The following is a 12,299-nucleotide window of genomic DNA, read 5'->3' on the forward strand; positions in this document are numbered from 1 at the left end:
TAATACACATATTTCACACATAACTTTGCACACAATTTCTACACATTCCCCCGTAACACCTAATCCCTAGGTGTTTAGGCCCACTTCTCACGAGAAAAGAAATACATTTTCAGTGACTCATGTCACCGAATTCTCGTGGCTTGGAACAATGTCCCCCAACCTGTTTATTAAACCACAGGCGCAGACACCACCCCCATTTTGAAATCCCTGCAGACCAATGACACCTCACTGGTCCGCCGACTCGCAGCCCACGGCGTCCCCCCCAGTTTGCAACCTGGAACGCGAAACCCCGGGCTTCCTACACAAGGATATCCAAAGTCCATACAACTCTCAACCACTGCTGCACACACACAGCACCTCAGACTCAAATTAACCACCTCCACCACCTCCACCTAAACATCCACACATAATATGACTCAATGCGCGCAGTGTGGCAGCGAGCTTCGACGAGCGCACACATGGCGCATCCCCGTTAATGCGCGGAGGCAGACAGCGAGCCACGGCGAGCTGTCCACCACCCCACGCCACGACGTCCGCAGTCCCTAGTAGGGGAGTCGGGAGCTTGCACCCCCGTTAAAATGAAAAGAAAAATGACACGCCTCGTCCATCTACCAACACCGCCATCGCAGGTGCAGCCGAGCAGAGTGACCCCTCACACGCAGGTCCATCTGCGTGGAGAGTCCCTAACCTGTCCTCAAAGCATGCTCCGACTTACGGCCCACCATCATGAACGCAACACCCAAACCACTGGCACGGAGACCTGACGAGAGCCAGAGAGTATGGTCCCACCGCTGGCTGCTACAACATCATCGCTCTGACGCCGGCCAATACCACTACCAGCACTAGAAACCCCCAAAAAATAACAATAAACTGCATTTGAAACCTACAGAGAATAACAATAAACAATAAACAAGTCCAAATAGGAGAGAAAGAGAGAGCGTAGAGAGCTCATACCACCGTAAACTCGCACACCTGACCCAGCCTAACCCAGCTGCACACACACCCCGCATGAGTCACCAGGCCCACCTAACCATAAAGGTGGCTTCCTCAAATGCTCTGACTCACAAGCTCCAGCAAATACACACTCATATAGTCAAGCTTAAAATACCCATTAAAACAACATTATACATAACCAAACCACCAACAATAAGCCACCCTAGCTCCCAACATGACAAGGTAACGAAAGAGAGCGAGAGAGAGTGAGAGAGAGAGGTGGGGGGGGGGGGCGAGGGGGGAAGAGAGAATGGAAGAGAGGTGGAGGAGGGCAGGGAGAGAGAGAGAAAGAAGGGGGGGGTGAGTGAAGGAGGGAGGGAGAGAGAGAGGGGGGTTGAGGGGTGGGGGGGGGAAATGGAAGAGGGGGTTAGGGAGAGAGAGAGGGGGGTTGAGGGGTGGGGGGGGGAAATGGAAGAGGGGGTTAGGGAGAGAGAGAGGGGGGTTGAGGGGTGGGGGGGAAATGGAAGAGGGGGTTAGGGAGAGAGAGAGGGGGGTTGAGGGGGGGACAGGGAATGGAAGAGAGGTGGAGGGGGGTAGGGCGAGAGAGAGAGATAAGGGGGGGTGAGTGAAGGAGGGAGGGAGAGAGGGAGAGAGAGAGGACTTTAAAAGAGATTCCTCGTCCATATAACACCTCATCGGCCGAAACTACACTAAATACAATATAGCTTATGCCGCATAAACGGCCAACCCTCTCGTCAAATAACCCCACTCTTAAAGAATGACCTCCTAACCAGGACGGGAGCATTAAATTGCCCCATAGAGAGAGAGAGAGAGAGGGAGAGAGATAGAGGGGGAGGAGGGGAGAGAGAAGGAGAGGGAGGGAGAAATATGGAGAGATGTGGGGAGTGAGGGGGAGAGAGGGAGAGGAGGGGAGAGAGAGACAGGTGGGGTGAGAGGGGAAGGGAGGGCGGAGGGGAGAGAGAGGGAGAGGAGGGGAGAGAGAGAGACAGGTGAGGTGAGAGGGGAAGGGAGGGCGGAGGGGAGAGAGAGAGAGGGTAGGGAGAGAGAGGGAGAGAAGGGGGTTGAGTGAAGGAGGGGGAGGGGGGGGCCTGGGCCCCACATACCACCACCAGATTAGACTATTCCACCAAACTATCACAGCCTAACAATCTAACTCTATTATCAAACTAACCTCTAAAAGAAAAATCTCCTGTGCGTAGAACCACATAAACCCAAAAACAATTTCGAATGGAAACTTACCCTGGCCTCTGCTGCCCCCTACTGCATTCCTAAACAAACACCATCTTCCTCTCAAACATGGCCGTCTGGCGCCCCTACTCAAGATGGCCGCCTCATCGCGAGATATCCCGAGAGTCTCGTCATGCTATGTCGTTAGCACAGGTAGCTTAGCATATTAGCTTCGTTAGCTTTAGCTCAGCGCAGGTAGCCAGCCCGTCCACCGCTCCACGCACCCCTATGACGTCACAACCGGCGACCGCTTAGCAACATTAGCTCCTTTAGCGCGGCTTGTTAGCATTAGCTTAGCTTCACCCACGACACCATAATAACGTACCCCAATGGCCCATTGTCCCGTTTCGCCGCGCGGGCCGACACCTCGCAATGTTAGCGCAACACCACTCCCCCCTACAACAGAACTCTAATCCTCTCAAAACGCCAGTGTACAGATTTAATCAAAAAATGTAAACATTACATCACACAGGCCCTCCCAAAACACTAGCTTGACCCCACCGCCTTCGTTCCCGCAGTGCCCAGGACGACTTCCGGGTCAAACATTCACTCCATTCGATCCCTTAATACATCAACCAATTACCTTAAACGCGTCGAAGTTGAACATTTTAAAGTGCCATACACATCCCCGCAGTCCCATGATACTACCGATCGACTACATACACTCGAAACTACGCCGCCTCGTCACTAGTATCCCCCGGACGCCCCCCAGGCTAATGTAGCAGCTAACTGCTGCTGCGTTCCAACGGCCCACGAAAAAACCGGCGTTCAACTATTACATTTCCCCACGGCTGTTGGTCATTAAAATGTCATAATAATACAACAATAAGCTCTTACGTTTCGTCAATCATTCCTAACCCTAGCCATCATTCAAACATACATATCATTGCCACACCTAACCACAAATAAAACTCAAACATCCATTCAGATTTTGATCTCATGCTATTGTTACCAGAACGCCCGCGCGGCCATTTAAAAAAATTCACATCTCATTTAACTTTTTTCAATAGCTTCCGTGCGACTATTAAAAACGAGATTAAGTGCAATCGTTCACTTTAACTGTACTGAATGTTTAAGATTACAAACAGTATTTTGAACCAAAACTTTATTAAGTACTATTGTCCACCAGTCACCACGACAGACGTGCCTCGTAATATGTTCCGGAGTAACACGCACTAAAAAGGATCTCCTTCGACTGTGGGGTTTCTGTAATCCACAAACCTCCATTTGTAGACAACCCCCTCGTCGTCTTGATCTATTTGAATTACACCCTAATGTGGGCATAATCTTCATTTAGTTCGGTCGATATTAATGCAGGGAGCACGTTCCGTCGAATTGAAACAGCCACGGCTGCCCCTGTTTTAATATGTTACAACCTACGTCTACTTCCAGTTAGGCCCCCCTCATATTACTTGACTCGCTTATGCCCCGTGATCCATAACAAGCCCCCTGTACCATATTGATCGCTTTTCGTACTTACAACTTCTGATTATGTAATCCAAACAACGTTGAACTATTGCATTAATGTCCGATGGAACAGATCTCTCCCGGGCGCTGCTTGAGTCACAGCTTCCAGCCGACACTCGCTCCATCTCACCGGCGCAAATACATATCTCACTCATTGTTCAGATACGCAAAAAATTACCAACTCAGCTGCGTCCGGTTCCGAGAAAAATGATTAGGTATGTCTATTCCCCAGAATTCGCCCTGTCGAGACTTGCCAACAACAGTTTTACCGAGCCCACGATTCAATGGGCTTTTCAACTCGATGTAGTCCGACGCTTCAATCCGTGATTGAACTAATACAATATGATCACAGATGCCCCTCACCGCTTCATATATCTATCACTATATGAGGTAATACTTTGTCAACCCCTGGTTCGAACTGAGCGACCACATATTCCGCCATTACACTCACCTATTTTTCAGGTTCTGATGCCTTCGGTAGCTTTTCTGAAATCATCCAGTGTTGTTGTCGGGAAAAAAAAACTCTCAATTGAAGATCGCTGCTGGTTCCCGGGTGGTCACGGCACCAATTGAAGTCACAGGTCTCTGTCCTGGTTCTGATGGGTCAGAACCAGCTTGATCGTCCTCTGCGTTGTGAATTGAAGTCCCCTAAAAACCCTTAGGTTTTAGGACGACAGCTGAGCAGCAGGAGAAATGAAGAGGAGAAGGTGTACTGGCAGCTGTTTAATCAAAGTTAAGAGTGTATACAAATTACAATAAAGAAAAGATTCAAGGTACCGGAGCCCTATGCCGCTCGTCCTTCTAAGAAAGCAGATTAAATAATGATAGTTGATAAGTTGTTGATGGTCTTTGTTCTCTGGCTGATGAACAAAGAAGTCTATTCTCCCTCCAAAAAGTTCTTTGTCTGTTGATCTCCTCTGCCGCGTCGTCCGCTGTGTGAAAAGGTGGGGTGTTGTCCTGGTGGTTTCGTTTCAGAGTGTCCTCCCACCGTCACAACACCCCCCTTATATCAAAAGCCTGGAGTCTCTGCGTGATGTCACCAGAGTGACATCAGCAGATGTGTTCCTCCAATCCCAGGCCTGCACAGAGTATTTGAAACGGAGGAGGGCCCACCATATTATTTCCTTTGTTTTTCAATCAAAGAACAAATACCGTCTAACTAACATAATACTTTGGTTGTTGAACTTAAGATATATATATTCGAATTGAGATTGATTGCATAAACACAGAGATATCATAATTGAACAGTTTATCTTGATGCTACATGAGGATCACAGTCGGTTACCATTAAGCCTAGTTTCAACCTAAGTAAAACTAGTCTTACTATGCTGGGGATTAAGTCTTCAAAACAGTCTTTCTGGCTTTCATTGAATAGCTACAAACAGTTTATACTTAGCGTTCATTAATAATATGTTCCCCCAGGATTTACCAAAACTCTTTAACCTAAAAATCACATTGTGTTGAGTGATTGCCTCTGAGCTAGTATAATCACATCATATAATCACACCATTCTATTCAGCCTCATCAGTCCAGCCTAACAGTCATATATGCAGGTATTTCACATTGATGGTAAACCTCCTACCTCAGTAAACACACATTTAAGTTATTTAACTCAACTTTAAACGGTCTAGGTATTTCTTTAACCTCTTTATTCTTTTCTATGTGGGATTACTTACTTGGAGACCAAATGGTAGTCTCATGTGTTTAACTAGGGCTTATCTGAAATCCTTCCTGTCCCCCACCCTGAAGAAACCAGGTGGCTCTTTTGTTCTAGAACCCCCGAAGGGCTTATTCAAACAGTTCTTTATCTTTTACAGCCGGCTGTTGAGTGGCCCGACACACAACCTTTTGTGAGGGTTCTTGCGTTAGTAAACAACCCTATCTATTTAGAGAGACAGGGCCAAAGGGCAGAGTAATTTAATCGCCAGAAGAATGTAACTTCCCCCTACTGTCCCAACTGCTTTGGCCCTTTGGTTGACTGACTAGGACAGCTGTTTTCTGATCAAAGCTTAATCTTATGACCTTTTCTATTAGGAAATTTTTTCCAATACAGTTTAGGATTTATGTTCTATCAAATAATACTACAAACATATAAAAGGAGGGGCTTCGACTCCCTCTTGACTTCTCTTCACTGCACTGCTTTCTTTTCACACACTTTGTGATCTCTGTAACACAGCCGGCCGATTGTACCAGCTTGATTTCATTTGTACCTTGTTTACTCAACCTTTTTAATTAAATACCACCAAAACTGTTTCATCTCTTAAATCTTCATTTGAATTATAACCTTTGTGTATTCAAGCTAAATACGTGACACTTCCATTAATTTGTGCTAAGCTAGGCTATCTTGCAACTGGATAGCCCTCCACTGAACGCACAGAGAGGAAATTGGTATCTATCTTCTCATCTGGCTCTGGAGAAGATGGTAAACGCATCTCCCATAATGTTGGCGTGTTGCTTTAAGTTTTGAAAATATGCACACATGCAGAGACAATCCATGCTCCCATTACACACAGCAGAAAGTGGGAGAGCCTGGTTCAAAGATGGGGGGGGGGGGGGGGGGATTTGAGTGGGAAGAAATTAAGTTGGTGGATGAGTCACTCGTTTTTTTCATCCAGAGGATCTCTATCGGGGGAAAGGAGGGGTGTGGGCTGGTGGGAGATGCATTCTTCCCTTAGAGACCACCTCTTTGATTCAGTTCTACTCCACAGAGGGAGCTATTGGCTCTGACGTCAAAAGCTGATGAAATCCCACTCATCCACACACTAAAACAAACCGGAGGTGATTGGATACAGGCATGGAGATTGGACTAAAATAGAAGCTCAGACGCCACAGGAATACAGGAATGAAACAAAATAAAAAATAATCACCATCTTAGCAAGTAATTCAATCTTGTATAAAATTGTATTTTTGTTCATCTATTTTAATCAAAACAAGGAGGAAATCTGCAAATAGGTTGAGATCATGTGCCTTGTTTCAGCTGAACTCAATTTTAGAAATGTCTCAAATCAATGTGACAATATATTGAAATAAGGTACTTCCTCTCAACTTGTCTCAAGTGGGTCTTCATAGATACACACAGACCGCCTACATCAGTCGGTCTTCATAGATACACACAGACCGCCTACATCAGTGGGTCTTCAGAGATACACACAGAGACCGCCTACATCAGTGGGTCTTCAGAGATACACACAGAGACCGCCTACATCAGTGGGTCTTCAGAGATACACACAGAGACCGCCTACATCAGTGGGTCTTCAGAGATACACACAGACAGGCGGCTGGGTAGCGTAGCAGATATTGCGCTTGCGAATCCCAGTCTCAGCATTGCCTTCGGCTTGGGCCGGCCGTCGACTGGCTCATTTGGCAAGTCAGCGGTGAAAGTCGATGGGTGGGGGATTGGACATTGTGGAGAGCGACCCCTACAGGTCGGTTGGGAGACGCCTGCACAGCAGAGACAGGAAGTGGCGAGGGTAGTGTGAGCCTCCCACCTCGCCAATGAGAGTCCGCGCTGGCAGGCGAAAAGATGTGACAGGCTGCCTCCTCGTGTGCCGGAGGGAACACGTGATGCAAGGCTTCTATCCTCTACAACTGACCAGTGGGGGGCATAGTCGAGCAACATTCAAGACAGGGGAGGGGAGAATTGGATACACGAAATTCGGATGGGAGAAAAATGAAAAAGCGGATAAAAAAAAAGAGACACACACAGACCCCTACATCAGTGGTTCTTAAACTTTTCATGTCAAGAACCCAAAGTGATATGATTACTGGTCGGCCTACCGCAGTTCCACTACTACTACTACTACTACTACTACTACTACTACTACTACTACTACTACTACTACTACTACTACTACTACTACTACTACTACTACTACTACTACTATACTACTACTACTACTACTACTACTACTACTACTACTACTACTACTACTACTACTACTACTACTACTACTACTACTACTATTACTACTACTACTACTACTACTACTACTACTACTACTACTACTACTACTACTACTACTACTACTATAACTACTACTATTATTACTACTACTATTATTACTACTACTACTACTACTACTACTACTACTACTACTACTACTACTACTACTACTACTACTACTACTACTACTACTACTACTACTACTACTACTACTACCACTACTACTGTAAATAACTTACTACCGTCTCTGTCCTACTAACTTTCTTCTGCTGTGAATGTCACCAGATTCTTTCAGACTGGTAGACTATGCAAGAGTCAGGCGAACCTAACCATATTGCCACTGGACCGACCGTTATAAACATCTCTTCCTTACAGCTGATGTGGACATGAGCTGTGACGTGTGCGTCTGTCTGTGTTGTCTGACACATTGTGCTGTATGTGGCATGATGTCTGTGCCACACTGAACACAGTCTGTCTGTCTGCTGTCACTACACTAACACACCCACACAGCAGTATCAACACAGCTCACTGTAGTATCTGAATCCTAATGTGTACTAACTGTACAGGTGAACCCTAGAAACTCGTAAAGGCCCTCCCATAATCGAGCAGAACGTCTGCGGAGGTCCGCGGGGTCTCTATGAGCTTTCATAGTAGAGCGGACCTCCGCGTACCAATTTGCTACATGTCTCGCGCCAGTTTACAAAATTTTCCCACGCTGTTTAGACTTCTGTCATGTCGTCGTCATCCGATGTCAAAATAAAGAGTCTAGGTTATCTCCATTTCCAATATTTCGAAATAAAACAGTTTTACACACTTCATTTAGAAAAGCCATTCAAACTTCTCAAGTTTCTTCAGATGATGAAAAAAGACTGGATGGAAAGAATTGGAATGGATGACGGTTAGCGATAGTAAAAATAAATTTAGCGTCATCTACCTGCCAACGTTTTACCGGACCAATCCTACCCATTTAATCATGATCCTCCCCTACTCTCATTTGGCACAGAGCAAGTGTTCAGAGTAAAATGCAGATCGGTGTCACATTAAATGCAGGTCGATGTCAAAGCCGAGCAGCGTTTTGTGTGACACCAAGTGAGCGGACGTCCGCGCGGTTAGAAAATTGGAGCTTTGCACTTGGAGTCCGCTTTGAGTCCGCACGGACCTCCGCAGAGTCCGCTCCTCGTACGTTCCGCTCGACTATGTCACTTTGTCAGCCTTAAGTCAGTTTCGAAATGTTTTATGCATTATGTGGTAAAGTCAAAACAAATCACTTGGATTCCGGTTGTGATACATCATTCAAAAGTACTGTCTACTGTCTTATACTATGAAAGTACACAACCTCTACTGTCTTTAAATATGAATATACACAACAGTCCAGATAATTAGGTTTTAAAATATTGTTTGTCTGAAAACTCAAAACGGAATAGTCTGTAGAATGTATTATTAGTCGTGAACGATAATTTCTCTCCCTCTCTGTCTGTCTGTCTGTCTGTCTGTCTGTCTGTCTGTCTGTCTGTCTGTCTGTCTGTCTGTCTGTCTGTCTGTCTGTCTGTCTGTCTGTCTGTCTGTCTCTCTCTCTCTCTCTCTCTCTCTCTCTATCTCTCTCTCTCTCTCTCTCTCTCTCTCTCTCTCTCTCTCCAGACCCCCTCCCAGCAGGGTGCTATGTTGGATAACGGTCAAGAGGGTGTGTTGTTGGGCAGCCAGTGGGTTCCCTATTCTCTGGGCAGGAGAGATGTTCCACCTGACAACGTCCTGAAGAAGGTTGGTATGGAAAGTAACTCATTACATTCATTCTCCTGACAATGTCCTGAAGAAGGTCGGTATGGAAAGTAACTCATTACATTCACTGACTGAGCTCTACATTATAACATCACTGGGCTCTCATCTCAACTTGTAGTTGAACCATGTGAGAAGCAGGGAAGCTGGGTCTCATTGTGTCTCATTGGACCTCATGGTCGAAAGTGTATGTAACTATCTTCGTAAGTAAGTTTGTACGAACACATTTACGAAAGTCCTCCTCCGGATGCCTGAACACGTGAAACGGTATTCGTAAAATGGCCAAAATGTTCTCAGTTGAATGAAGAACGTCACTCAAACCTCTTAACGTTCGACGGCCCTCATACCGACCGTCATGCCCGTGCATGCGTCGCGGCACTTTGCTCTCGTTTGGCTGCATTTTTCGCCGATCATCCAATACACTGTTCGAAAGTTGAATTTGCCACCTTTCGATCGCCACCACACTCAACCTATTGTGTGCTTCGGTTCTCGAGTTACAAGACGATATATGGGGCGACAGAGGCTCGGGAGGTAGAGCAGTCGTCTGGCAATCTGGAGGTTCCCGGTTCGATTCCCACTCCTCCCGGACATCGTGTCGATGTGTCCTTGAGCAAGACACTTAACCCCTAATTTCTCCCGATGAGCAGGTTGGCACCTTGCATGGTTGCCTCCGCCGTCGGTGTGTGAATGTGTGGGTGAATGTGTGAGTGAATGGGTAAAATGTGAGTAACAAATTGTAAAGCGCTTTGGATAAAAGCGCTATATAAATAAGCAGCCATTTACCATTTACCATACTGTATATCCATCATTTGACAGGCCGCGCCCTCAAGTGACCATGTCCGGTTCTGAATGGTCCCAAACTGAGCAGTCACCGCTGATGGCGAAAATGATTGATCACCATGGTAGCCAAGGAGCATCTGCTCCGAAAGCGATCCCAGACGGGCGTGTGAGAGTGGGGGAAGGTGACGAAGAAGTCCTTTGTCCTGACTCACGTGTCTGAATGAATGGAAGTGGACGACCATTTTGGATAATCACGCTGAATTATTGCGGTACACACATTACAAAAACCTTTCTACAAAACGAATTTTCCATGGGATTTTTATAAACTTTGGACTGTATGACTGTAAGACTTCAGGCTATGGAACTGTTGTGTTTTCCAGCACCTATCTCTCATCTGGAACCCAAAAACAGGAATCTGGCAACAAGTCAACACTTGTGTAATAAACTTCAGAATGTTAATTACCTTTCAAAGAGACCAGACTCATGCATGTGCTATAAGTATAAAGTATAATGTAAAGCTTTGCAAAAAAGGTATGCAAATCGCTTTCATTTTCTGCTAAATGGGGGGTCTCTGTACTACATTCTGTTGTGGAAGGACAGCTCATTCACTGAGAGACTTACACTGCATCAGGGTAAGACATTTTAAGTCATTTAGTAATATCTTTAAACTGAGACTTGATTGCTGACTTGACCAGCTGACTTGATTAAGGGGCGTGTTTAAAGCGGCCATTTTGTTTCCTTAAGTGCCCCATTAAAAGCTGCTTCCTGCTTAAAGACAGCACTTGTGTACTGAGTGTGATCTCAGAGCCCTGTCACTGCTTAAAAGCAGAACCTCAGCCTCTCCTGGAATCACTCTGTACTACATTCTGTTGTGGAAGGACAGCTCATTCACTGAGAGACTTACACTGCATCAGGGTAAGACATTTTAAGTCATTTAGTAATATCTTTAAACTGAGACTTGATTGCTGACTTGACCAGCTGACTTGATTAAGGGGCGTGTTTAAAGCGGCCATTTTGTTTCCTTAAGTGCCCCATTAAAAGCTGCTTCCTGCTTAAAGACAGCACTTGTGTACTGAGTGTGATCTCAGAGCCCTGTCACTGCTTAAAAGCAGAACCTCAGCCTCTCCTGGAATCACTCTGTACTACATTCTGTTGTGGAAGGACAGCTCATTCACTGAGAGACTTACACTGCATCAGGGTAAGACATTTTAAGTCATTTAGTAATATCTTTAAACTGAGACTTGATTGCTGACTTGACCAGCTGACTTGATTAAGGGGCGTGTTTAAAGCGGCCATTTTGTTTCCTTAAGTGACCCATTAAGGGCCAGGTGTTAGAAAGCACTAATTAGTGATAGGGATTTAAAGGCCTGCTGGCTTAGCGTCAGCGAAGCGTCGAGAAACGAAGAGGGACAAAGAGGAGTTTTCCTGGAGTTATCCACAGAGGAATCCAGGGATCCACCCAGTGCTAAGTACATCATAATCCTATCTTACACTCCACTCTGAAAAATCTCCCTTTCCCTCCCACTCTGCTATTTCTCTACTTCCTCCCTGCCACTCTTGACACCACAATGTGTCTCATATCCACAATCTGCTCCCCCAGAACAGACTCAACCCACCCACGGCAGTTTGCTAGCAACCCGGCTAATCTATCCTACCCTCTTACAGCCACTAATACACCTGTCACAGTACAGGGAGGCCTATGGAATTGTCAATCAGCAGTCAAGAAAGCTGACTTCATTACTGCCTACGCCCATAGTCAAAATCTGCAGCTCCTGGCTCTAACTGAGACCTGGATAACCCCCAATAACTCATCAACACCTGCAGCATTATCTACAAACTATAACTTCACTCACACACCTCGACCTTCCAGGCGGGGTGGAGGCACTGGCCTCATGACATCTCCTTCATGGACTACAAACTTAACACCCCTCCCAGCACTGTCACTCTCCTCTTTTGAATATCATGCAGTATCTGTCTCTAATCCTTTCAATCTCACCATTGTTACACTCTACCGCCCTCCAGGTCCGCTCGATCACTTCACAGATGAGCTGGACATGCTTCTAAGCTCCTTACCGGAAGATGGTACCCCTCTCCTTCTATTGGGCGACTTCAACCTGCCTGACTCATCTCAGTCAGTCATAGTAGTCTCCCTCCT

At 46.0% G+C, this 12,299-nt stretch overlaps 1 protein-coding gene across 1 annotated transcript in view; it reads left to right on the top strand.

Moving 5' to 3' along the window:
- Nucleotides 1–12,299, top strand: part of lrrc7 (leucine rich repeat containing 7) — a gene marked incomplete at both ends in the record, with an annotated part of 328,845 nt that overhangs the window by 288,695 nt on the left and 27,851 nt on the right. The window contains 1 exon segment of the mRNA XM_084311260.1: nucleotides 9,230–9,349. Within this exon segment, the coding sequence (XP_084167386.1) occupies nucleotides 9,230–9,349 (120 nt within the window).

Source organism: Notolepis coatsorum (assembly GCF_963971535.1).
Source record: "Notolepis coatsorum genome assembly, chromosome: 3".
NCBI lineage: Eukaryota > Metazoa > Chordata > Actinopteri > Aulopiformes > Paralepididae > Notolepis > Notolepis coatsorum.